General features: G+C 45.6%; 1 protein-coding gene across 1 annotated transcript in view; it reads right to left on the bottom strand.

Annotated features, from left to right (window-relative positions):
* The window catches only part of LOC119978902 (adenosine receptor A1-like), a 148090-nt gene extending 126800 nt beyond the window's left edge, over positions 1 to 21290 (bottom strand). Inside the window, exon 1 of the mRNA XM_038820831.1 lies at positions 20105 to 21290. Within this exon, the coding sequence (XP_038676759.1) occupies positions 20105 to 20466 (362 nt within the window). The 5' untranslated portion in view covers positions 20467 to 21290. The remainder of the gene's footprint in view (positions 1 to 20104) is intronic.
* Positions 21291 to 21794: the final 504 nt, after the last annotated feature.

Below are 21794 nucleotides of genomic sequence, written 5' to 3'. Positions count from 1 at the left end.
TGTCATCCAAAAATGTCCTAGGGCATTATGACCCAAGGAAGGAGTTGGTGGTCACTTGTGATACATCCCCCTACGGGGTAGGAGCCGTCTTAGCCCATAGAGGAAGGAATGGGGATGAACGGCCAATAGCCTATGCTTCGAAGACCTTGGCGATGGCTGAGAGGAAGTACGCCCAAATCGAGAAGGAAGGACTGGCGGTGATATTCGCAGTAAAAAAATTTCACCAGTATCTGTACGGGCGGAAATTCACCATAGTGATGGACCATAAGCCGCTATTAGGGTTATTAAAAGAAGACAAGTCAATACCCCCGATTGCATCAGCTAGAATCCAACGCTGGGGCGTTGCTACTGGCGGCATATAGATACATTCTAGAGCACAGACTGGGAACGCGAGTAGCACATGCAGATACTTTGAGAAGACTTCCCCTCCCGGACACTCCGCCGCAAATACCAAAAGTAGAGGAGACAGTAATGACTCTTTTTTTTTTGGACACCCTACCAGTAGGCGCACAACATATTCGGTTGTGGACGCAAAAAGACCCAGTTTTAGCCAAGATGAAGTATTTACTGCTAACAGGAGAACTGGAAAGACCAGTGGAGCCCCAGATGTACCCATACTGGAGCCGAAGGGACCAAATAACCGTAGAAGACGGTATCCTATTATGGGGAGCCCGGGTAATTGTCCCAGCTCAGGGCCGTCAGGCAATCTTAACTGAGTTACATCACGGACACCCAGGGGTGTCTAAAATGAAGATGCTAGCTCAAAGCTACGTTTGGTGGCCAGGTTTGGACACAGACATAGCAGCCTTGGTACGTCGGTGCCAGGAGTGCCAACAGGGGCAACGAGTGCCACCAGCGGCACCATTGCACCCGTGGGAATGGCCAGGCAGACCGTGGACCCGCCTGCATATTGACCACGCTGGCCCTTTCATGGGCTCAATGTTTTTGGTGATAGTGGACGCCCACTCCAAATGGTTGGACGTCCACCGGGTAAACACTTCAAGCACAGCATCGACCATTGAAAAGCTCAGGGCCTCGTTTGCGACACATGGACTACCGGAGGTATTGGTGTTGGGCAACAGAACGGCATTCACAAGTGGGGAATTTGGAAAATTCCTGAAGGAAAACGGAGTCCGTCACATCAAAACGGCCCCTTACCATCCAGCGACCAACGGCCTGGCAGAGAGAGCGGTCCAGACACTTAAAGCGGGACTCAAGAAGCAGCCGTCAGCGTCAATAGACACAAAGCTCTCCCGCTGGCTGTTTGATTACAGGACCACACCGCATTCCACAACGGGCATACCGCCAGCTGAACTCTTAATGGGAAGGCGGCTGCGAACGAGGCTGAGTCTCCTTTTCCCAAATTTAACGGGGTAAGTGGAGAAACAACAGGAGGCCCAACGCAGGGGGCATGATAATAGTCGGCAGCAGAGACATTTCCAGGTGGGGGCACCGGTTTGGGTCAGGAATTATGGGAATGGACCAACGTGGGTCAAAGGCACGGTACAGTCCCAAACAGGGCCCATATCCTATGAGGTTTCAATAGGAGGTAAGATGCTGAAGAAACACCTAGACCAAATAAGGGCAGCGGAACCACACCTGGAGGCAGGCGAAGCAGGACCGCCTCAAGCTGGGATAGCCCAGACGGAAAATATACCCACACCCCAGCCCCGAGCAATTTCTCCAGACCCCGTCATCCAGTCATCAGAGTCGGAGATGGACACACTCGACGAGGCCGCCGCGACACCTCTCCCCGAGGAGGAGGAAGAACAACTTCCAAGGAGGTCGTCAAAGAAAAGACGGGCACCTATAAGGTACACCCCGCCCACTTCGGAGAACGACCCGGCGGACGACACAGAGGTGACAGACCCAGACATGAGGAGCAGGAAGAAGCTCAGAGGAATGCCAGCTGGCAGGAATTCCTCGGACTTTGGGGGGAGGGGTGTAATGAACTCCAATTGGCTTTATTGGTTAGCCAATTGGAGTATGAGCTCCCTCAATGATAGCTCATTGAGGGGGCCCATATAATCACCTGTGTAGGCTTTGTGAGCAGTCTTAAGTTGACTGGACTGCTAGCAGCACTGTTTGTAGCTGCTCCTGTAATATCGTTATTGTAAATAAATATTGGTGTGGTGACGGAACTCCTGCCTCCCGTGGATTACTACAATGGGTAAGTCTTTAAAATGTTAATGTATGCAACCTTCTAAATTGCTGTCAGCTATTTAGAAGGAATGCAGCTGATCATGCTCACATTTCATCTAGTGGAAATGATTAGTGTGCTGATTGCAAGAATGGAGGAAAAGATCTTTGCTCCTTGATATTGAAATCTGCTTTTGCAGATTCAGAATTGAATTTAAAGTATTTGTTTATTTATATCTGCAGACTATTGCGCTTACCTATCTGTCTTCAGTTAAAGAGTTTTGTACCACAACTATCCACGTAACCTTCCATGAAAGGCTCAAATCAAAAGCAGTGAAATGGATTTTTAACAATTCGCATTGTTTATTATTTTAAAACAGCTTGCGGAGTATACCGAGTATTAGATTGCTAGCTTCCTTTCATTTGTTTCTCTTCTGTGTAATTAACCTGCTTTTAATTACGTTCAACTATTGGTTTGGCTTGAACACAACAGTGCGACAATGCAGCATTTTCCACCTTTCAAACCAGTATCAAAACATGATGGGCAACTATGTAATCTCGGCTTCGTCCTCCCATTGGAAAAGGGAAATTCTATTTTCTGGGTCATCGACAGCCACAGATGAGGTCATGAAGATTGGAGGGTAGCAAATGTTGTGCCTCAAGAAGGGCCGCAGGGAAAAGCCCTGGGAATGACAGACCGGTGAGCCTAATATCTGTAGTGAATACGTTGTTCGAGGGTATTCTGAGAGACAGAATCTATAGGAATTTTGAGAGGCAAGGACTGATTAGAGGACTGTCAGCAAGGCTTTTTGAGTTGAAAATTACGTCTCACTAATTTGATTGAGTTTTATGAAGGGGTAACCAAGAAGGTAGATGAGGGCGGTGCAGTCGACACTGTCTACATGGACTTTAGCAAAGTCTTTGACAAGGTACCTCATGGTAGGCTGTTGCATAAGATTAAATATCAAGGGATCCAGGCTGAGGTAGCCAATTAGATACAAAATTGGTTTGACAACAGAAGACAAACGGTGATTGTAGAGGGTTGTTTTTCAAACTTGAGGCCTGTGACCAGTGGTGTGCCTCAGGGATCAGTGCTTGGTCCACTGTTATTTGTTATTTATATTAATGATTTGGATGAGAATTTAGGAGGCATGGTTAGTACGTTTGCAGATGACACCAAGATTGGCAGCATAGTGGATAGTGAAGAAGGTTATCTAGGATTGCAACAAAATCTTGATCAATTGGGCAAATAGCGTTTAATTTCGATAAATGTGAGGTGATGCATATTGGTAGATTGAATTGGGGCAGGACCTACTCAGTTAATGAGAGGGTGTTGGGGAGAGTTATAGAACAAAGAGATCTAGGAGTGCAAGTTCATAGATCCTTGAATGTGGAGTCACAGGTGGACAGGGTGGTGAAGAAGGCATTCAGCAGGCTTGGTTTCATTGGGCAGAACATTGAAGACACGAGTTGGGACGTCTTGCAGAAGTTGTACAAGACATTAGTAAGGCCACACTTGGAATATTGTGTACAGTTCTGATCACCCTATTATAGAAAGGATGTTATTAAACTAGAAAGAGTGCAGAAACGATTTAATAGGATGCTACCGGGACTTGATGGTTTGAGTTATAAGGAGAGGCTGGATAGACGGAGACTTTTTTTCCCTGCAGCGTACGAGGCTTAGGGGTGATCTTTTGGCGGTTTATAAAATAATGAATGGCATAGATAAGGTAGATAGTCATGGGGTGGGATTCTCCGTTGCCCGACGCCGATATCATAATCGCCGATCGTGCGGAGAATCACTTCCGTGCGCAGCCATGAACCTGGCCATTCTCTGCCCGTTTTTGGCACGGGAGCCGGGACTTTCACCCAGTGCCGCTGCTAGCCCCTCACCGGTCCCGGAATCAGTGAGGGTTCGTCGTCGATTTTGCTGTCGTAAAACGCCTGGGAATTCTCCGTTTCAGTCAGCACTTAGCTGCTAAAAGGGAGAATCCAGCTCAACATTTGGGCGGCATGGTAGCACAGTGGTTACCATTGTTACTTCACAATGCAACAATTCGATTCCCGGCTTGGGTCACTCTTTTGTGAAGTCTGCATGTTCTCCCCATGTCTGCGTGGGTTTCCTTCAGGTGTTCCAGTTTCCTCCCACAAGTCCCTAAATACGTGCTTGTTAGGTGAATTAGACATTCTGAATTCTCCCTCAGTGTACCCGAACAGGCGCCAGAATGAGGCGACCACGGAATTTTCACAGTAACTTCACTGCAGTGTTAATGTAAGCCTACTTGTGACACTAAGAAAGATGATTATTATATTTTCCCAAAGGTAGGGGAGCCTCAAGCTAGAGGGCACAAGGTTAAGGTGAAAGGGGAGAGATACAAAAGGGTCCAGAGGGGCAATGTTTTCACACAGAGGATGGTGAGTGTTTGAAATGAGCTGTCAGAGGCAGTCGTAAGGGCGGATATAATTTTGTCTTTTAAAAAGCATTTAGACAGTTATATGGGAACGATGGGTATAGAGTGATATGGGCCAAATGCGGATAATTGAGATTAGCTCAATAGTAAAAACTGGGCGGCATGGACAAGTAGGGCCGAAGGGCCTGTTTTCATGCTGTAAACTTCTATGGCTCTATTTCACCCCATTCACGTCACACATAAAGTTGCAGTTCTAGTAAAATTTTGTGCAGAGCAACTATGAAAACTACTTTGCTTTAGTTGTTAACTAAAGTGAAATAAGCTGGGAGAAAGCAATAGACATGTTTAAAACCTATTACTTTGCCTTTGAACCATGAAATCAAAGTAACTTAAGAATCTTATGCTGAGTATTTAAAATGTGGTTCTATTTTTGCATTCAAATGCTGCTGTCATCAATTATCATGACATTAATGTCATTAACCTACTGCGTTACTGTCATAAAATTCAGCCCACACGGCTCCAAATTGAAAACCATTTTAGATTTGTAATGCGACTCTTAGGTTGACTAGAATCCTGTTCCTAAATACAGTGAATCTTGGATCAACACTGCCAGGCAATATGACAATCTAATTTTCTCTGGTGCCAAATAAACATTTGGGTCAAATCCAACAAATAATTATTCTGAGTAAACAAAGAAAATATGTTCTAAAATTTCATGTGACATTATGACTTACACGGTGACAGGAAAGAACCTGTGGGCTGGTCCAGACACAATTCAATTTTTATCATTGATTATATCCAGGAGTTAACATTCTCAATGCATGCTAAAATGACTCTTTGATATGTGGTGGCAACAGGCGAGGCTTCTCATCAAGACTGTATGCCCATAAAATTCAGGATATAAACTGCATTTGTCAATGTAAACATTGCTCCTGTGGCCATCGAACAACTATTTCAACATAACAGATGACCAATTGCAAGAGAGTCATAGTCACCATTCCAGCTCGCTTACTTCATTGTTTTGAATATTTTGTAATTTCTTTAAAGGTGTGTCTGAGAGGTGACCGGAACAGCACATGACCCATGGGTTGCTGTGAGCACGGAATACCTTTCCATGATAATCGATAAGGTATCAATGATAATTGATTAATTGATCGTTAAACTGAGCCGAGGACCAGCCAGCTTAAGCTGATTCATCAGCGAACTTCCCTCTAACCTAATGTCAGATGTGGGGATGCTCGCTGATGTTTGAACAATGTTCAGTACCATTCGCGACTCCTGAGATGCTGATCACAGTCCATGTCCATATTCAGCAAGACCTGGACAATATCCAGGCTTGGGTTGATAAGTGGCAAGTAATACTCACACCACACCAGTGCCAGGCAATGACCATCTCCTACAAGAGAGTATCTGACCACCTCCCCTTCACATCCAATAACATTACCATCGTTGAATCCCCTATTATCAACATCCTGGAGGTTACCATTGACCAGAAGCTGAACTGGACAAGCCTCAAAAGTACCATGGCTACAACGCCAGTTTAGAGGCTGGGAACTCTGTGGTGAGTAACGCAGCTCTTGACTTGAACCATGAAATCAAAGTAACATAAGAACCTTATGCTGAGTATTTATAATGTGGTTCTATCAAAGCCTGTCCACCATCTCTAAGGCACCAGTCAGGAGTGTTATGGAGTACTCTCCATGTATCTCTCAAACAGCATGCAAGAAACTAAACACCAACCAGGACAAAGCAGCCCACTTTTTTGGCATCTCATCCACCACCTTAAACATACACTACCCCCACCCCTCATGCATATTAGCAGCAATGTATACCATCTACAAGATGCATTTCAGAAAGGTCCTTTGATAGAATCTTCCAAACACACAACCTCTGTCACCTAAAAGAACAAATGCAGCAAGGATCGCTAAGATTTGCAGAAGAGCAGGTAGGAGAGAGTACTTCCCGAGTGAGATACAACTAAAGTGAGCATGCGTATTTTGGAATTTGGAGCACACTAGAGATTCAGTGCAGAGGGGAGAGAGGTGCTCTTTTGTTTTGCTTTCTAACTTTTTAATCTTCAGAGAGTGGTCTTGCCCTGCTGCAGAGAGCTGATTGGTAAATAGTAGTATATTATTTTACTCAAATTTAAAGTTATATTATAGAAAGTTTTTAAAAGAAAGTATCTTGAATAATTTTCTAATTGGTATGAACTTAACTAATGTTAACTAAAAGTATGACTGGGGAGCTCAATTCCATGTTTTGCACAACCTGCAGCATGTGGGAACTCCTAGGCAGTCTGGATGACCACATTTTCATTAAGGGTCACCAGTTTGACCAGCTTGAGAGCCGGGTTTCAGAATTTGAGCGTCGGCTGGCAGCACAGCGGTGCATTCACAAGGTTGAGAGGTTTGTGGATGTGGCCACCCCACAGCTTAAGGAAATGCAGCCAGAAAGGGAATGGGTGGCCACCGGTTATAAAAAGAGGTTCAGACAGATAGTCAGGAAAGCCCCAGAGTGCATATCACTCAGGAGCAGTTTTTTGATGTTGGAAAATGGTGAGAGTGGCGGTTCCTCTGGGGAATGCAGCCAGAGCCAGGTTCCTGGCATAAGGGAGGAGCAGTAAGAGTGAAAGAATAATCGTGGTAGGAGACTCGATAGTGAGGGTTACAGATAGGTATTTCTGCAGCCACAGACCTGACTACAGGATGGTGTGTTGCTTCCCGGGTGCCAGGGTCAAGGATGTCACTGAACAGCTGCAGGACAATTTGAAGAAGGAGGGTGAACAGTCAGAGGTCGTGTTTCACATTGGTACCAACGATATAGGAAAATGAAAGATGAGGTCCTGCAGCAAAAATTCAGGGAGCTAGATAGAAGACTGAAACGCCGGACCTCAATGGTTGTAATCTCTGGATTACTCTCAGTGTCACATGCTCGTGAGTATAGGAATAGAAAGACAGAGCAGATGAATGTGTAGCTCAAGAGATGGTGCAGGAAGGAGGACTTTAGCTTCCTGGATCACTGGGTCAGTTTCTGGGGAAGGTGGGACCTGCGCATGTCAGATTAGTTGCAATCTGAACTGGAATGGGACGGACCAACATCCTTGCAGGGAGGTTTACAAGTGCTGTTGAGGGGGTTGGGGGGGGTTAACTTATTTGACAGGGGAGTGGGTCACAGTGTGGAGGTACATTGGGAGGTGCGGCATGCCAAATATACAAGAAAAACCTAGGAAGGCAGTGCAAAGAGAGACAAGTTTTGGCACATACTGGGTGGCATTTATTTTAATGTAAGGAGTCTTGCAGGTAAGGCAGATGAATTGAGGGCTTTTATTAACACATAGGGGTATGATATTATTGCTATCACAGAGCCATGGTAGTGGGACGGGCAAAACTGGCAGCTAAATATTCCGGGGTATAGAATCCTCAGGCGAGACGGGGGATTGTAAAAGAGGAGGTGACGTTGCACTATTGATCAGGGAATCAATTACTGCACTATGGGGGGATTATATCTTGGCAAGCTCCTCAATTGAGGCCATATGGGTGGAACTTAAGATCAAAAAGGGGACAATCATGTTCCTGGGAGTATGCTTTAGGCTCCCTAACAGTCAGGGGAAGATAGCAGAGAAGATATGCAGGCAAATCTCAGAGGTGTAAAATAATTGAGTAATAATAATATGAGATTTCAACTTCCCCAATATTAATCTCCCCGGACAGGCGCCGGAATGTGGTGACTAGGGGCTTTTCACAGTAACTTCATTGAAGCCTACTCGTGACAATAAGCGATTTTCATTTCATTTCATAAATGGGGCGGGATTCTCCCCTACCCGGCGTGACAGAGGGTCCCGGAGTAGGGGAGTGGCGCCAACCACTCAGGGGTCGGGCCTCCCCAAAGGTGGGGAATTCTCCCCACCTTTGGGGGCCAGCCCCGCGCCGGAGCGGTTGGCACCAGAAGACTGGCGCAAAACACCGGCGCCACCGGCAGCGGGGCTGGCCGAAAGGCTTTCGCCGGTCGGCGCATGCGCCGGCAGCGACGTCAGCGGCAGCTGGCCGCTGACATCACTGCCGGCGCATGCGCGATGTGGCGTTCTCTTCCGCTTCCGCCATGGCGGATGCCGTCGCGGCCGAGGAGGAGAAATAGTGCACCAAGGGCATTGGCCCGGAGTCTGAGCGGGGGGCCCCGATCGGGGGCCAGGCCACTGTGGGGGCACCCCCGGGGCGGCGGGACTTCGGCCCATCCGGGCCGGAGAATCACCGCAGGGGCCTCTCCGATCGGAGTGGCGAGATTCCCGCCACCGCCACTTCCCGGGTGGCGGAGAATCTCTGCCACGGCGGGGGCGGGATTTTCGGCGGCCCCAGGCGATTCTCCGACCCTGCTGGGGGTCGGAGAATTTCGCCCATGCTTAGAAAGGGTGAAATTCTTAAAGTGCATCCAGGAGAGCTCTTTGAGCCAGCACGTAGGAAGTTCCACAAGAGAGGGGGTAGTACTTGACTTAATTTTAGGGAATTTAGCCAGACATGTTAGTAGCAGAGCATTTCAGTGATAGTGACCATAATTCAGTAAGATTTAAGGTAGTTATGGAAAAGGACAAAGGTGGACCAGAAATAAGGGCCGGGATTCTCCGAATTGAATTGGGGGATGGCTGATTTTAGTAGGCTAAGACAGGTTTGGACAAAGTGGACTGGGAGCAGCTACTTGTAGGAACATCCACATCTGAGCAGTGGGAGTCATTCAAAAAGAAAATAGAGAGAGTACAATGCCAGCATGGTCCCATAAAATTAAAAGGTACGATCAACAAGTCCAGAGAACCCTAAATGTCAAAGGTTATACAGCATTGGATAAGGAAGAAAAAAAGGGAAGTTTATGGTGGTTTCAGAGAGCCCAAAGCAACACATGCCTAGAGGAGTATAGAAAGCGCAGGTGGGGTACTTATAAACAAAATCAGGAGAACAAAGATGGGGCATGAGAAAACACTCCTTGGCAAAAAAGGAAAATCCTAAAGTGTTTTATTAAGCACAAGAGGGTAACCAGGGAAAGAGTGGGCCCATTAGGGACTAAAGAGGCAACATGTATGAGGAGCTGATAGATGTTGGTGAGGTAATTAGCATCTGTGTTTACTGTGGAGAAGAACAATGTAGATATAGAAAGCAGGGAGATGGACAGTGATATAATTGAACAGATTAACATTAAGTAGAAGGGAGTGTTAACGGTATTAGCAGGCTTAAAGGTAGATAAACCTCCAGGCCCGGATGGGATATATCCCAGGCTATTGTGGAAGCAAGAGAGGTGTTTACAGGGGCTCTCACATTAATTTTAAAATCCTCCCTGGGGTACCAGAGGACTGGAGGATAGCTAACGTGGTACCATTATTCAAGAAAGGGTGGCATGGAAAAAATGTGTAATTACAGGCCAACAAGTCTAACAACAGTGATAGGGAAATTACTGGAAAGAATTCTGAAGGACAGAATGAATCTGCACTTGGAGAGGCACGGATTAATCAAGGATAGTCAGTATGGCTTTGTCAGGTGCAGATCATGCCTAACAAATTTGATTGAATTTTTCATGGAGTGTGTTGATGAGGGCACTGCTGTTGAATAATTATTATGGAATAATTATTTCTACATGAAATAATATGAGGAATTTATTTTCTCAGAGGGTTGTGAGTCTTTGGAACTTCTTGTGTATATTTAAGGCTGAGATAGATAGATTCTTGAGCAGTAAGGGAATCAAGGTTTACGGGAAGAGGGCAGGAAAATGGATGTGAGAAACATCGGATCAGCCATTGAATGGCAGAGCAGGCCCGAGGCGCCAAATAGCCTACTCCTGTTCCTTATGGTCGTATGATGTGGAGATGCCGGCGTTGGACTGGGGTGAGCACAGTAAGAAGTCTGACAACATCAGGTTAAAGTCCAACAGGTTTGTTTCGAATCACTAGCTTTCGTAGCACTACTCATCACCTGAGGATGGAACAGTGCTCCGAAAGCTAGTGATTCGAAACAAACCTGTTGGATTTTAACCTGGTGTTGTCAGACTTCATATTATGGTCTTATGGTCTTATAAGGTGGTTAAGACGGTATAAGGGACACGTGCTTTTCTTAGCTGAGGCATAGAGTGTAAGAGCAGGAAGGTTATGATGGGGCTGTATAAAATCCTTGCTCGATCGCAGCTAAAGTACAGTGTGCAGTTCTGGTCTCCACTGATGTGTTAGGCAGGTTGGTTCGACATTGACTGCAACTGGATGCAGTGAAGCTAGAAACAAATGTCTGACACAGGAGATGACCCAATACTGTTTTATTTAACTAGTGGACTGCTGTACATGTTCAGCTGTGGGTTGATACTCGACTAATCCAACTGATGACCTCTTACTGGCTTGACCAGACTTACTAGCTATCGCATGGTAATAGTGCTCACTAGCTTGTGCACTCTGACTGTCTCAGTAGCTGGGTCCTGAGTGAGGGAGAGTCTTAATACCCTATGGGCTTTATAGTGGTGGTATCCTGTCTGATGATTGGTTGTTCTGTGTTGTGTGTTCATTGGTCATCCTGTGTGTCAATCACTGCCTGTCTGCATCTCATTATATACATGAGTGGATATTATGACACCCATATGTCGGACTGAAGTGATTGAACAAGAAAGGGCGCAGAGGAGGGTTACCAGAATGTTGCCTGGGCTGGAGCGTTTCAGCTTGGAAGAGAGGTTGGTTAGACTGGGATTTTTCATTCGAGCAGAGAAGGCTGAGCAGGGACCTCATTGAGCTGTACAGAATTATGAGGTATATGGACAGGTAGATAGGAATAAACTGACCCCTTAATAGAGGGGTCAATAATTAGGGAGCATAGCATTAAGTGTGGAGCAGGAGATTTAGAAGTGATTTGAGGTAAAGCTTTTTCACCCAGAGGTTGGAATCTGGAACTCACTGCCTGAAAGGATGGTAGAGATGGGAACCCTCATAACATTTAAGAATCATTTAGATGAGCACTTGAAACACCATAGCATACAAAGTTACAGGCCAAGTGCTGGAAAATGGGGTTAAAATAGATAGGTGTTCAATGGCCAGCACAGACACGATGGGCTGAAGGGCATCTTTCTGTGCTGTAAAACTCTATGATTCTATGAGATAGACCATAATATATAGGAGTCTTTCGGCCCATCGAGTCTTCTCCGTCATTCGATCATGGTTGATATGTTTCTCGTCCCCATTTTCCTGCCTTCTCCACATAACCTCTGATTCCCTTATTAATAAAGAACCTATTTATCTCTGTCTTAAAGACGCTCAGTGACTTGGCCTTCACAGATTTATGTGGCAATGAGTTTCACAGATTCACCACCCTCTGGCTGAAGAAATTCCTCCTCACCTCGGTTTTTAAGAATTATCCCTGCAGTCTGAGGCTCTGTCCTCGAGTCATGAACTCTCTTACTCGTGGAAACATCTCTGTGTCCATTCTATCTCGGGCTCTCAGTATTCTGTAAATCTCAATGAGATCCCCACCCTCATCCTTTCAAACTCCATTGAGTACAGACCCGGAGTCCTCAACCTCTCTTTGTATGACAAGCTTTTCATTCACAGGATCATTCTTGTGAATCTCCTCTGACCCCCTCCAAGGCCAGCACATTTTTCCTTAGGCATGGAACCCAGAACTACCTCATGATATTCCAAATGGGGTCTGAGCAGAGCATTATACAGTCTCAGCAGTACATTCCTGCTCTTGTATTCTAGCCTTCTCAAAATGAATGCTAACATTTGCCTTCCTTACTGCCAACTGAACCTGCATGTTCACCTGAACTAAGGCTCCCAAGTCACTTTGTGCTCCTGATTTCTGAAGCCTTTCCCCATTTTGAAAGTAGTATACAGGGCCGGGGCGCCATGTGCTAGGGGGCGCCATCAAGGAGTGCGTGACTGGCGTCAGAGACCCGGTGCCACGTAAAAGACTCGGGTCCCGCGCATGCACAGTTGGGCCGGTGCCAACCAGTGCATGCGCGGTGGCCGCCCTCCCCCAGGCCGCCCCGCACAAACATGGCGGATGGATCCAGGCTCGCCATTGGAAGAAAGGAGGCCTGCCGACAGAGAGACCGGCCCGCCGATCGGTGGGTCCCGATCATGTACCAGGTCACTCCCCCCCCCCGGTGAACGGAGACCCCCCCCCCGAAGGGCGTCGAAGTTCAGCTTGCCCAGGGCGCCAGCAACCCTAGGGCCGGCGCTGGTAATATATGCCTCTATTCTTCCTACCAAAGTGCATAACCTCACACTTTTCCACATTGTATTCCATCTGCCACTTCTTTGCCCACTTTCTTAGCCTCTCCACGTCCTTCTGCAGCCTCCCTGCTTCCTGAACACAACCAGTCCCTCTACGTATCTCTGTATCATCTGAAAACTTGGCAACAATGCCCTCAGTTCCTTCTTCCAGATCGTTTATGTATCTTGAATAGCTGTGGTCCCAACACTGACCCCTGTGGAACTCCACTAGTCACCCTCTGCCACCCTGAAAAAGACCCCTTTCTATCCACTCCATGCCTTCTGCCTGTCAGCCAATCCTCTATCCATGCCAGTACCTTGCCCCTAACATTTTAACTTCTGCGTTACCTCCTCAAAGAATTCTCACAATTTGTCAGGTATGACCTCCCCTTGATGAAGCCGTGCTGACACCGCCCTACTTTACCATGTACTCTGCGATTTCATCCTTAATAATAGAGTCTAAAATCTTACCAGGGACCGAAGTCAGATGCATGGAAACATCACCACCTTCAAATTCCCCTCCAAGTCATGCTGACTAGGAATGATATTGCCGTTCCTTCACTGTCACTGATCCAAAATCTTGGAACTCCCTTCCTAAAAGCACTCTGAGCGTATTCACACTACATGGACGGCACCGGTTCAAGATTATGGTTCACTCCCACCTTCTCAAGAGCAATTTGGGATGGGCTACAAATTATGGCCTGGCCAGATTCACCCACATCCTGTTAAAACAGAAAAAAAAATCTTCCCCTACACCATTGCAGCGCTTCAAGAGGACGGCTCACCACCACCTTCTCAAGGGCAATTAGGGATGGTCAATAAATGTTGGCCTAGCCAGCAATACTCACATCCCATGAATGAATAAAAAGAGTAATAGCAATAAAGATTGTGTGGTATTTGATTCAAGGAATGTTTTATTGCAAAACCACAGGTTATAAATACGTCTGGTAATACACACTCTCATTTCCTCTAGGATATTGATCTACTGGGAATGATTCACATTGATTGGACTAGATTTCTCTGTAAAATAATCCCCAAAAAGAGTTAGCGGATATTAGATAATCATTGCATCATTTTTGTAGATTGCTAATTTATACACATTTAAACTAGTGATTTTTTTTTAATGAATATTGGAAAAATCCTATCATTGACTCTGTCATAGAAAATTTTCATTTATTTGCCTAGGTACAGTTGCACTAAAGTTCTTGTGAACTTTCCAAACAAGGAGCTCATTATAAATGTTGAAACTCGGTGTTGTCTGATGTGAAAATGCTCTGGTTATTGCAGTGCTCACATAACTTCACCTCTAAATGGCCAACAAAACTACTTTATTTATTTCTGCTAATATATTCAATTTTCATGGAGGTAGATGACTGAATCCATATTTGCAAAATCGGTATAAATTTTTCGGTAATAAAATTATTATCTGAACATCATGGAGAAAGATGTCAATGCCAGAAAATGTACTGCTGTTTTTTTTTTACTTTTGTTGCATACAATGGCATTATCAGGAACTCCAGATTAGGTTTAAGATAGGTTAGATTTAGGTTAAGATTTCTTATGTACGCCTCATCGATGTGCCTCATCCCTTACCGCAAGAGACCAAGCACACACACACTTAGCTGCTACATAATTCCATGTCTTATACAATCCATCTTTGTGACCTATTTGAGCGTAACTAATTTGATTGCAATTAGTATAAAATCAAAAGCATTTTGTGTTGTAAGCTCACAACCACTTTGAGCTGAATCAGAACTGTCATAATTAATTTCAATTAGAATTTCAACGTCTGCCAAGGAAAATAAAACTTACAATGCATCAGTCTTGAATGGATACCAGATATGAAATAATTATGTTCCAATCTATCAGAACTGCCATTTCTCCATCTTGTAAAAGATTACTTTAAAAGATCGGAAGCGATCACTAAGATTGAAGTCATGGAAAGGTCAAACCAATGCAAGGAAAAAGAGTTAGCTTACATACCTTGCAGTTCTGTTTATCCAAGTGTGTTATAACTAACTGGAAGGAAAAAAATCTTATCTATCTATATATAACATATAAATAAATTTACATCAAAGTGTACTTGAAGTATTTTTTCCATTTTGAATTTCTGGGTCGACATGTAAAATCAAGTTGAAGAACTGCAATTACACCCTCCCTCCAATGAAGGCAATGTCATTTGATAAAGGAGGCTATAATTACAATATAACAAGTTTAGATAGGTTGTTTCCATTATAATGAGGAACATGATACAATGGGAATATATAAAGACTGGAATATATGGTAGTAGAATTGGGACTGTTTAACACCTACTCCCTGCCAATTATCCCTCGGCCTCTAACCTTATCTTACTTGAAGATTGCATTTGGAGTTGACTTACCATCTGCCGTGCCATAGCTAGGAGATCAACCAATATAATATGTTTAAAATATTACATTTGCATGTACTTTCCAAGTCAGCTTTCTCATTATAAATTCCTTTGTCTCAATATCCCTTGTACTATAACCACACTTAATCTGAAGACTGTTTTGCCTTGACTGGCTGTGTACAATGCAAGGACGATTTACTCGTATACATAATAAATAATTGAGTGAAAGTTATCACAGAGTCATCTATATTTAGTTTGCTGTACTCACAATACATGTGTAACATGAATACTTTCCAATATTGTCATAGATTAAAGGTGTGTTATTCATCTCCACATGTCAGAATTTATGTTACAGTGTTCATTAAGACATTTCACACCATCACATAAGCACTCCACATGCTCTATATTGGACCTGTTTTTATATGTGTACATGTGGAGTGAAAAGTGTATATGTGTGTCTGGAGTGGAAGATATGTGTGTAGTATGGAAGGCATGTGTGTGGGTGTGTGTGCCTGTATATGTTTGGAATGGAAGGCATGTGTGTGGCTGTTTCTGCCTGTATGTGGGTAGGCTGAAAGGTATGTGTGTGGGTGGGTGTGTGTTTGTATGTGAAGTGGAAGGTGTGTATGTGTTTAGACTGGAAGGTGTGTGTGCCTGTGTATGTGTTTAGATTGGAAGGTGTTTGTGTTTGTGTAAGTGTAGGCTGGAAGATGTGTGTGTAGATTTGAAGGGCTGTGTGTGTGTGGAGACTTAAAGGTTTGTGTGTATGTAGACTGGAAGGTGTGTGTGTTTGTGCAGAGTGGAAGATGTGTGTGTGTATAGAGTGGAAAGTGTGTAAATATAGAATGGAAGGTGTGTGTAAATCAGACTGTGTGTGTGTGTGTGTGTGTATGTATGTGTGAAGAGTGGATGATGTGCACGTTTGTGTGTATGTATATAGACTGCTAGGGTGTGTGTGTATAGAGTGGAATATGTGGCTGTGTATGTGTAGAGTGAATTGTGCATGTGTGTATGTGTAAAGTTGAAGGTGTGTGTTTGTGTAGAGTGGAAGGTGTATGTGTGTAAAGTGGAAGATGTGTGTGTATATAGAGTAGAGGTGTGTGTAAAGAGTGGAAGGTGTGTGTATATAGAGTAGAGGTGTGTGTAAAGAGTGGAAGGTGTGTGTGTATATAGAGTGGAAGGTGTGTGTCCATGTGGAGGTAAATCTGCGTGTTTGTATCTGTAGAGTGGAAGGTGTGTGTGTGTGTGTATATAGAGTTGGCGGTGTGTATGTATACAGTAGGTGTTTGTAGACTGGAAGGTGTGTGTGTGTGTGTGTCTATGTGTGCATGTGCAGAGTGTAAAGTGTTTGTGTGCATGTGCATAGAGTGGAAGGTGTGTGTGTTGTGCCTTTGTGTAGAGTGGAAGGTGTGTGTTTTTATGTGTAGAGTGGAAGATGTGTGTGGAGCGGAAGGTGTCTGCAGACTGGTGAGCATATAGAATGGAAGGTGTGTGTGTAGAACGGAAGGAGTCTGTGTAAATATATATAAATATATAGAGTGGAAGCTGTGAGTGTGTGTAGAGTGGAAGGTGTGTGTTTGTATATGTAGAGTGGAAGGTTTGTGTGTATGTTTAGAGTAGAAGATGTGTGCGTAAAGTGGAAAACGTATGTGTTTGTGTCGAGTGGAGGTGTGTGTGTCTGTATAGAGTGGAAGGTGTGTGTGTGTAGTGTGCAATGTGCGCGTATGTGTGAAGTGGAAGGTGTATGTGCGTGTATATAGAGTGGAAGGTCTGTGTGTAGAATGGATGGTGTACATGTAGAGTGAAAGGTGCATGTGTTGTAGAATGGAAGGTGCATGTGTGGAGTGGAAGGTGTATATGTAGAGTGGAATGTGTGCGGGTAGAGTGGACAGTGTGTGTGTGTGCGTGTAGAGTGGAAGGTGTGTGCGTGTAGAGTGGAAGGTGTGTGCGTGTAGAGTGGAAGGTGTGTGCGTGTAGAGTGGAAGGTGTGTGCGTGTAGAGTGGACAGTGTGTGTGTTGCGTGGAAGGTGTATGTCTAAAGTGGAATGTGTGTGTTTAGAGTGGATTCTGTGTGTGTAGAGTGGAATGGGTGGGTGTGTGTGTAGAGTGGAATGGGTGGGTGTGTGTGTAGAGTGGAATGGGTGGGTGTGTGTGTAGAGTGGAATGGGTGGGTGTGTGTGTAGAGTGGAATGGGTGGGTGTGTGTGTAGAGTGGAATGGGTGGGTGTGTGTGTAGAGTGGAATGGGTGGGTGTGTGTGTAGAGTGGAATGGGTGGGTGTGTGTGTAGAGTGGAATGGGTGGGTGTGTGTAGAGTGGAATGGGTGGGTGTGTGTAGAGTGGAAGGTGTGTGTGTGTCGAGTGGAAGGTGTGTGTGTGTGTGTGTGGGTCGAGTGGAAGGTGTATGTGTGTCGAGTGGAAGGTGTATGTGTGTCGAGTGGAAGGTGTATGTGTGTCGAGTGGAAGGTGTATGTGTGTCAGTGTGTCTGAATATTCTACTGGTATTGGAGGCAAATGCATGGCACATGCATGGTTGCTAAAGTTTGGAATAGCCTAGAAAATAAATGCAATACGTACGATATGGAGAAATTATCCGTGGTAAATTATGACAACAGCTTGCCATTTATATTATTGCCTTTAACGTAATGAAACATCCCACGCTGCTTCACAAGAATGTTATTTGGCAAAAAATTGATACCAAGCTACACAAGGCAATATTAGGTAAGCTGGGCAAATGCTTGGTCAAAGAGGCTGTTTTTATGGGATGTCTAAAAGCGGGAAAAATTGAGGTGGAGAGGAAGAAAAGGTTTTCTGACGACATCTTAGAATCTAGTCATTTTGACAACTATGGTGCGAATGAAGTATACTCATTGAGTTCTTATAATCAATGCCATATTAATGGAATACTTACAGGAGCACATGTCTGGCAAGGTACTGGCAAATATTTCTTGCCTGTAAACACAATATACGATGATATGTATATTTAAATATTCTCAGTTGGTAGTGGAAGATTGCCTGTTCTTATTCACTGGGCAAAAGAGTATTCTTTACTTCAGGTATTTGGGGAATAATGTAAATGACTGGCTTTTTAGTTATGATGCAGGGACTAACCTCTGCACCAGCCATCAGAGAGCTAACCCCCTCAATGGTATTAATCGTTGGTTGGAGCCGAAATGCCAAACCAAAAAAAAAGCCTACTTGGTTTTTGGAAAAGACATACATTAATGCTTCCAAGAATGAGTGCGCTCAATTGTATCTCACTGTTTCATGAAAGGAAATCATTTTCCAAAACCTGGCTATGATCCAATAAAGCCTTCTAGATTATTGAGACAACAATTATAGGGTTGCACGGTGGCACAGTGGTTAGCACCTCTGCCTCACAGCTCCAGAGACCCAGGTTCAATTCCGGCCTCGGGTGACTGTGTGGAGTTTGCATATTCTCCCCCTGTCTGCATGGGTTTCCTCCGGGTGCTCTGGTTTCCTTCCACAGTCCAAAGATGTGCAGGTTAGGTGGACTGGCTACGCTAAGTTGCCCCTTAATGTCCAAAATGTTAGGTGGGTTTACTGGGTTGCAGAGGTAGGGTGGAGGCGTGGGCTTGTGTGGGGTGCTCTTTCTAAGGGCCGGTGCAGACATGATGGGCCGAATGGCCTCCTTCTGCACTGTAAATTCTATGATTCAATGTTTGCATTAGTTTGTCCACATTCTAAGGGAGACAAGACGGCAATGAAGGGCTTTTATTTTAGGTTTCTTTCGATGACATATTTCTATATAGAACAGACTGAGGGGCTCATAAGGTCAGTTGCACCAACATTTCCGTGTGATATGTGATCGTGAAAGAAACCAGAAATCTGGCAAGATTTTTTTTTTAAAAGCACCTTCCGATGAGACACCTCCAAATTATATTCCTGCCCGATTTCTTCCCCGACTCCTCACTCAGTGGTGACGTTAAAGTACAAGAACTATCACTGCACAACTACACTGTGGCATTGTCTGGTGCCAGGAGTTTATTTTGGAGCAAGATCCGCTGGCAAGACACAGCCAGTATCAGTGAAGCATGTGCAACAAGCTGGACAGGGAAAGCCCCCCCCCCCCCCACAGCTCAGCCACTGTGTCCTATGTGTTTTCATGTATGGAACGATCTGTCTGGACTGTGCCCAGAACAGTACTTTCCACTGTACCCCGGTACACCTGACAATAAACCCAAACCTGGAGTGATCCCTGGATGTTAACTCGGACTGAAGCTCAATTCCCTGGGGCGGGTCTGAGCGCCACAATTGGCTCACCCACTTCTCTGGGAACTGGAGCGAAGGGCTTCCCTTCAAAACGCCTGCTCGAACCCCGGGGAAAGAGGCAATGGGAGGAGAGGCCGATCAACGTGTCCAACTGCAACACGGCAAAAAAAAAAATCCCAAATCTCGCCCCACCCTGAAAAATAACCGAGTGAAAACTGGGCTAATGGTCTAACCCCTGTGACCTGTGTGTTGTTTTCCTCTGCTGGCGCCTGGGGGCTGTCAGACATCACTTTAAATGTCCAACCCAATCACTATCCCTTGGTGAAGTCAATTTACAGGTTTCCTTTCAAATAGCTGTGCAGCGCGAATTTAGTGAGGGTTAAATAACTTCCCACAGGCACACTCATATTGATGGGAGGGACACAGATTAAACAGAGAGCGAACCATATCTACCGGAGGAATGAAACTGCATCCCCACGTGGGAATGTAGGCGATTTCTCTGTTACTGTTTAAAGAATGGGATGAAGATTAATAGCAAAGCTTTTAAAAGAAATGCAGGCTGCGTTGGAAAGGCATTTTCCGATTAGATTAACATGTCCTTGTACCGAACAGGTGAAGGACATATCATTTCCCTTCTGTAACTGCAGGCTGGCGGGTCCCAGCCGCTCACAGGTACTCCACTGCAGTTTGATTTAAGGCTGAGGATTGAGAATTAGGGCTGGAGGTTACCTGGTGGGGATCCTGACTCGGAGGTATCGATCTATCGCGATGGCCAGCAGCGCAAGGATAGAGCTTTGAGTTAGGACCAGCACGGTGCAGGAGAAGAGCAGGCAGCTGTAGAAGTGGGTCTGGAGGCCGATGCTGATGGTGATGGCCAGGGGGATGACCAGGGACCCCACGGCGATGTCAGCCAGGGCCAGGGAGACGATGAAACAGAAGGTGGTGTCCCTGAGAGCTCGGTTGATCTTGACCGCCCAGCACACCAGCACATTGCCCAGGACAGAGGCCAGCGCGATCACCACCTCAATCCCGATGTAGATGGCCAGAGAGGGGGAGATGGTCCCAGCTTCATCCTCCTGAGGAGCCGTCATCCTGAATCCGCCCCAGTCCAGAGCTCTGTGAACAGCTCCCGAGCGATTGTCACTGGGAGAGGTGCCTCCTCCTTCCCGTCTACGCTCAGTCCCCTTTGGGAGCGCTCCGTAGTCACAAGCCCGTCTCCCGTCCACTTGCCCGCATCTGCCGGCTCGCCCCCTTCACTGCAATGGGACTGGCATCTGGCACTGTGAAGCGGGCCCTGTTCACTGGCCACTGCCCAGCTTCACACTGACAACATCTCAGGGAGTCTCTCGTCCATCTCTCAGCAGCAGCGGCAGCAGCTCTTTCGGAAATGTGTCAGCCCTTTCATTTTTTTTATGGCACGTTTGCAATTCAAATGTCATCGGGGGGGAAAAAAAAGAGCTTCCTGCAAAGAGCGGCTCCTTCTCATCGAAACTGAAAATGCTGGAAATGTTCAGCAGCCCTGGGCAGCATGTGTGGAATGAAAAAGAGTTAACGCTTTAGGTTGATTGACCTTTCGGCAGAACTGTGTCCTTCTCGGTGTGTGCAGTTTAGCTGAAGCCCTTGGCTTTCCCCTCTGTCGCTGTTCATCTCTCTCTGAGAGTGTGCCTGCCTGCGTGTGTTTGGTTTCAATGTGGTTTGTGAGTGTGTGTTTGGTTTGAGTATGTGTGCGGATTGTGAATCGGTGTGTGGTTTGTGAATGCGTCAATGGGTTTGTGAATGTGATTTGTGTCTGTGGTAGGAGAGTGTGTGTGGTTTGTGAAGGTGTGTGATTTGAGAGTATTTGGTTTGCAATGATATTTGATTGCGTGTTTGGTTAGTAGTTGCCTGTGAGCCTCCCTGGTCTCAGTGCGTATGTTTGTCAGTGTGGGATAAGTATGCGTGGTTTGTTTGTGTGTGTGTGCGAATTGGTTTGTTTCTGTATGTGGTTGGTGACTGTGTGTGAATTGGTTGTAAGTGTGTGTGGTTTATGCATGCCTGTGTGGTTTGTCTGTGTGTGACATGGTGGCACAGTGGTTAGCACTGCTGCATCAGTGCCAGGGGCGCAGGTTCAATTCTGGCCTTGGGTGACTGTGTGGACTTTCGCCCGGTGTCTGCGTTTCACCCAGATGCTCCAGTTTCCTCCCAAGGTCCAAAGGTATGCAGGTTAGGTGGAATGGCCGTGATAAAATTGTCCCTTAGTGTCCAAAAATGTGTAGTTTAGGTGGGATTGGGGATAGGGCAGGGGAGTACACCGAGGAAGGGTGCTCTTTAAGAGGGTTGGTGCAGACTCGATGGGCTGAATGGTCTCCTTCTGCACCGTAGGGATTCTATGAACATGTATGGTTCGTGAATGTCTAATTTGAGTATGTCTGGTTTGTTA

This window comes from Scyliorhinus canicula, chromosome 15 (genome assembly GCF_902713615.1).
Source record: "Scyliorhinus canicula chromosome 15, sScyCan1.1, whole genome shotgun sequence".
Taxonomy (NCBI): Eukaryota; Metazoa; Chordata; class Chondrichthyes; order Carcharhiniformes; family Scyliorhinidae; genus Scyliorhinus; species Scyliorhinus canicula.
This window is presented reverse-complemented; position numbering and strand designations above follow the sequence as displayed.